General features: G+C 48.8%; 1 protein-coding gene across 1 annotated transcript in view; it reads left to right on the forward strand.

Moving 5' to 3' along the window:
- The window catches only part of CTNNBL1 (catenin beta like 1), a 47,353-nt gene extending 41,690 nt beyond the window's left edge, over positions 1–5,663 (forward strand). Inside the window, exons 15-16 of the mRNA XM_036395808.2 lie at positions 274–346; positions 5,412–5,663. Of these exons, the coding sequence (XP_036251701.1) occupies positions 274–346; positions 5,412–5,500 (162 nt within the window). The 3' untranslated portion in view covers positions 5,501–5,663. The remainder of the gene's footprint in view (positions 1–273; positions 347–5,411) is intronic.
- Positions 5,664–6,000: the final 337 nt, after the last annotated feature.

A 6,000-nucleotide genomic window follows, 5' to 3' on the forward strand; every position in this document is an offset into this window, starting at 1 on the left:
AAAAGCACAGCTACAGCTTTTCTTGATGTGTGCAAAATACTGCATCTCTGCCTCCTCTGTGAATACATTGGGGTTTGTGAATGCATTCTGTGGCTTCTTATTTCTGTGCTATGTACCTCCCTGGGTGTTCCTGAGCATATGCTGAGGGCTGCCAAGACTGAGTTGGTTTTTGTGGTGTTCAGGTCTCTGTTTATCCCTCAAGGTGGGAAAAAGTGGGGCTGTGTATGGACTTGTCTTGAAGATCTCTTTCTTCTCTGTCCTACTCCCCATCAGATTCGTCAGAGAGTCCACCAGATCCTGAACATGAGAGGCAGCTCCATTAAAATTGTTCGACACATCCTGAAGGGTGAGTAGAGATATTTTTGTGCGTCTCCTCGCTACCAGGGACAGCTTGGTCATGGCTTTGCAGGATGAGCCTTCACATGCAATTCTCCCTGGCTTCTTGAGCATCTCCAGGCAGCAGCTGAGCAGTGTTCTGAGATCCTGGCAGGGCTGGAATCACCCTGATTAGTGGCGTGCTTTGCTTTGCCTCCGAGTTAGGACACTTGCTGTAGCTGCTGTCAGAGAGCAGCACATCACTGCACGCTTCCATCAGCTCCAGCCTGGCTGGAATTCACTGCTGACATTAACGTGAGAGTAAATATTTAAGGGAAGTGTACATGCCTGCTAGAGGGAAGAATAGTGGAGTCTCATCTTTCATTAACATGGCCTTGCACTTTTACCATCTGCACCATATTAGTACCCGTGGTGTATTTGTCTTGTTCTTAGTGTCAAATTAATAGGGATTATAGCATTAAAGTATCCTCCATAGCTTTTAAATGTAGCTGTTGTGATTTGCAATCCCAGTTTTAAAGTACTGCTTGTTATTTTTAATGCTCATGGTGAATTAGAGCAATACCTATTTGAGCTGTAGCCCTCCTTTGCAGCCTGCTCTCCTTCAGCAGCAGCAGCCAGTGGAACTGGGGGAGAGAAGGGCAGGACTCAGCCTCTTCCCATGGCCCCTTGGAGCTAAGAGGCTTAGTGGGAGCAGCAGGGAACCAGAGCTGCCTGGAGAAGATGCTTCCTTATGGAATGTATCTGCTCCAAAGGGGCTGTGTTGTTTTCAGTGTGAGGAGAAGAGTCTATTTTTCTTCTGGAGGGAAGGGAAGCTTGACAGCATTTCTGGGATAGTGGGCTGTATTTCAGTGTTTCTGCTTTCTTGGGGAGCAACAATGTTCTCCTGGGCTTTTCATGCCCCCACTTCAACAATGGCAGGTACACGCAGCTTATTTCCTGCAAAACCTGTCGTTTTTCTCCCTTCTCATATGCAGGAGAAAAGGAATCAGAGGACTGGCTGGTATGACAAAATCAAGAGTGATTTTCTGACAGTGTGAAATTACCTGCAGCTATAGGCAATCTCTTTGGCCCTTGTCTTTAGCAATGAAGTGCAAGTTAATGCCTGCTGGTGAGCAGGGGGGCTGCATACGATGTCTTTTCTGATTTTAATTCTGATAATTGAAAATTCCTGCCTCTAAACTGCCCCTTTCCAACGTGGACTATGGCCATGTCCCTGTTCAGATTCCCACACTTGCCCTGGGCCGTGTGTCCCTGGGGGAGTTGTCTGCACACCTTGCTGGATTTGCACATCTCATGGTCACGGCTCTGGGGTGTTGACTTACATACCAAGCTGAATTGGAGGGCAGCTGCATTAAAATTTCATCTGATTCTTTCTTTCCCAGACAGTGACTTGCATTGTGAAACTTTCTCCGTGCTTGTATCGGGTGTTGCAAGCTCAGGGTCGTGCTGGCTTGGGTGCTCCCAGCAGCAGCACGTTCCCTGCCCGAAGGAGCACGTTGGCTTCTTTATAATGCAGGGATGGGTACAGAGTTTGGGCTCTGACTGCAGCTCTCCTCAACTCTTAAACTTGCCAGTCTTAGAGACTTCTAGAGACAATAATCAAAACCTCAGTGATAAATTTCTTAGTGGATGCTTGTGAAGTCCTGCAGTGGGACCTGGGAGGCAGCACTGGGCTCAGCTGCAGTCTGGGCTCTGAAATTTGAGCATTTCAGTAGTTACACACCTGTGTCCACAGGCACAGTCAGCACAGATTCACCAGCCTGTAATAGCAGCAGCACCAGGGACATGCACCTGCTTCTCTGAAGGAGTCACTTCCCTGGACACAGCTTCCCAGGGAAGCCAAGGGGTTGGAACAGGGATTTAGGTGTGGTACTCTGCAGTGTGCTGCTGGGATGCAGGGGGCAGCAAGGGGCTTCCAAAACTTTACTGGAGTCAACTGCACAAGACTCTGTTGCAAGTGACTGAGAGTTCAGGAGCTTGAGCCTTGGCTGGAATGTTCCAGGCTACTTCCCAACTTGCTCTCAGGACAGATGAGGACTGGTTTATTTTTACTTTTCGTTCAGTGTTTTGCTCTTGTTCAGTTTTTATTTTCTATTTTTGCATACTAATTAGGTGCTCAGTTTTTAGTTTGATTTTTATGGCCTACATATTCTCCATGTTTCTCTGGCAACCTGACAGCTGATGGATCCCTTGGGGTGGCTCAGAATTACTTACGATGCAAGCAAGGAAGCGAGACTGTTTTCTTATGGTAGAGCTTTCAAGGGGGAGGAGTGGGCAGGGAATAACGGGAGGCTCATTAATGCATTTCTGCAGGCTGACCAGTCCTCCCACACTTCCTTTTTCCAGAAGATCAAGCATTTCTTGCAACAGGACAGTTAGTTTATGCTTTGGAAGAAAACAACTGAGTGGTGTGTACCTTGGCTAGGGAGATGTTTCGGGGATGGCGGCTGGATTGGGGATGGCAGCAGTGTCTGTATCTTGGGGAGGTGCCTGGTCTCCATCTGTCATTGGGAATGGAGTGAGGCACAGGCTTCTCTGAAGTGATACTTGGCTCTGGAATGGCAAATCTCCCTGTTCCTCACTGATCCAGAGGGACTAGCCATTGATCCTGGCTACCTCAGGAGCTCTGTCAGAGCTGCTCCTGCTGGGGCCCCCCCTCACACTGGTGTCAGGTGAGCAGGCACACTGGGAGCTGGGCATGTGGAATGTCTGCTGCACATTCCAGCCCAAACCTGTTAGCACAGGTAAACACAAAGGAAGGGTCAGTGTGCTCTGAGGATGGAGCTCAGTCTGGCTCACGGTGCATCCATCTGTGCAGGCTCCAGAGCTTCCAATATCCATTACAGGCCTCAGTATTTCCCAATTGATTTTTACTGTTCTGTAACCATTGTATTTTGTCTAATGAAGCAGAAACCAATCTTGGGCCCTTTCCCTTTGTGTAGCTACAGCAGTGTGTAAGCTCTGGTTAACTGTTGGCAGGAGCAGCTTACATTTGATTTTTTTTTAGCAGTCTCAGTGAAGTGGTGGAATTTTAAATAAAAAAGTAAATACATAAAATCTCAGTTGGAGATTTACTTTTTTAAGCCTGGTTCTGGGGGTTTTATCTGGTGTCTTCAAGCTGCTAATGCTTCAAATGAGCATTAGCAGCTGTCATAACCCAGTAAACATTCTGCCTTAGATTAACAGCGGTTTTAGTCTTACAAAGCCTAGATGTTTAGAAGGAGAAATGCTGAGCTTTTGGACAAGATAAGAAGAATTTGTGTCTTGTTTTTGTTTGGGTGATCTCCTGGTACAAAGGAAGGGCAGTGTCATTAGTGGCACTCACTGGCTCCCTGCTCCAGTCCAAGCAGTCTGGCCATCCTTACAGCTGGGGGCAGAGCTGCTGGCTGTGCCAGGCTTGGAAACCATGGCTGTCCCTCACCTGGGCTTGGAGGGGCTACTGCAGGTGGGAAGTGTTGCCCTTGGACTGCAATAAACTCCAGCACTCACATCCACTGCCATGGTCCAGAGGCACTTACCCTGATGGGGCTGCTGGGGACAGAGCTGGCTCCTCCACCAGCCCCAGTACTCAGGCTCTGGTACTGCCTCAGGGGACAGGGGAGCCTGAGCTAAGAAGGGGACCCCATCCCTGTGCACTGGGATCATCTCGTGCCTGAGGTTTGGATGCCCAGCCCAGCCCAGGGCCCGCACAGCACGGCAGGGCTGAGCTGCCTCTCAGCAATAGTCCATGCACAGGGAGCTACAAGGAATCCCTCCTTGCAGGAGCTTTCTGCTGCTTTTAAGAGCTGTGGAGAGCAGCTCATACACTGAGAGAAGGTGCCCTGATCTGGCCCCTTTGCTGGGACAGTGGGCAGCTCAGGTTCACCTGGAGCAAAACTCAGTGTTACCACCTGCTCATGTTACAGGTACCAAAGTGGTTTATAAATATTAAAAATATTTTTCCCAGAGGCTTGGTAAAGAACTCTACTGCTTTTTACATGGAAGAGAGAGAGAGAGTGTGTACACACAGGAGGGAAGACTCCCACATCAGCTAACTTCTGCCTGTCCTCACTGCTTTCAGTGCTCCTGTAACAAAGGCTTTGATGGAGCTCAGAGCGTGTAGCTGTGCTAAATGTATAAATATTAAAGCAAACTTTCTGCAGCAACTTACCATTCAGTGCTGAATACAAGCTGTTCTGTTTGTTTGGAAGAAGGGAAAGAATGCAAGCAGGCGGAGGCAGGGAAGTGCTGTCTTAACCATCAGCCTGCTCCTGATTCCTCAGATTTGTTCAGCTCCTTGCTTCTGCAGCTCAGAACCTGCTTTTCATATTTTCTTTTTAAACCATCTTTGAAAATGCAGGTTCTGGTTGCAGGAAGGAGGGAGCTGGTAGGGGATGAGAGCTGCCAGCTCCAAATGAATATCAGGGAGGAGAGCTACAGAAGGAATGTTTAGTTCTGTGGTGTTTGGTGTGCATGGATGGGCAAAATCATGGTCAGGGTCTGGTGTCCTCTGCCTGATGACAAGTGGTTTGGTTTGTAGTTAAATTTGAACGGGTGGCTTTTCTTCTTTGTGGTTAAAAGCACTGGGTAGATGGAGGAATTGGGGTCTCCTAGGCAAAAATCCTCGTTCAGGATGCTTGCACAGCAGGCAGGTTAAACCCAGGACTGAGAATGATTGACAGTTGTCACAGACCACGCCTGACCTTCCCTGATGACACTCAGTGTCCAAAGGGACCTGGGAAGCCAGTGATTTGCAGTGATTCATGGTACTGTTGACATTTCTTGGGCATAACGCCATGACTCCCATGCCAGGGAATGGGTGCTCCTGGGTGCTGCTGTCTGCTTGTGCCAGAGCAGGGAGTTCTCTGTGTCTGTCTGCCTCAAAAGCTTTACTGAGTGTCAGCAGGTGTTTGTTATGCAAAGCTTTAACCCTGGGGATGGGCAGGAAAACCATCAATGCTCCTTGCATTAATTCCCATGTGGCTGTTTGCAGTAGTGTGGGTGTAGATTCCTCTGTGGTGTCTGCAGGAGTTGTGGCCCTTTGTTTGTTGCTGTGGCACTCAAAGCCTGTGTCCCTGTGCTCTCTCTCCCTGCAGAGTACGCAGAGAACATCGGGGACGGGAAGAACCAGGAGTTCCGGGAGAGCGAGCAGAAACGGATCCTGGACCTGCTGGAGAATTTCTGAGGCCCTGGGAGACACTTCTGTGTCTGCCCACAAGGACCTGGCGCCAGTCCTCCCTCCTCCTGCCCCTCCTCCAGCCTCTATTGCACGATCAAAGTGATGTTTCTATGAAACTGCTTCTAAATGGGATTTGGGAGATATTAAAGATAGTTTGCTTTTTTTTTTAGTTGCTGGTTTGTTATTTGAGCAGTGTTCTGTGAGTGGGGCTGCAGCTGCATACCCAGCACAAAGCCAGCATGAGGTTCTCATCTTTTTTATCTTTTTCCCCCTAAATCAAGCTGCCAAGGATCAGTGTGAAACAATACAAATGTATGTGTGGCAGGGAGGGCAGAGAGGAATCCTGTCTGGCTCGGGAGACTGTTGGCAGGTTATTCCAGCCTGATCCATTAATGAAAATGTACAACCCTTGCTCTGATGGGAACCAGGGAGGCTGAGGTGGTGGTGTGTGTCCAGTCCCTTCTTCAGTAGCACACGAGATCCAGGAATGGCCACATTATCTATTC

This window comes from Molothrus ater, chromosome 17 (assembly GCF_012460135.2).
Source record: "Molothrus ater isolate BHLD 08-10-18 breed brown headed cowbird chromosome 17, BPBGC_Mater_1.1, whole genome shotgun sequence".
Taxonomy (NCBI): Eukaryota; Metazoa; Chordata; class Aves; order Passeriformes; family Icteridae; genus Molothrus; species Molothrus ater.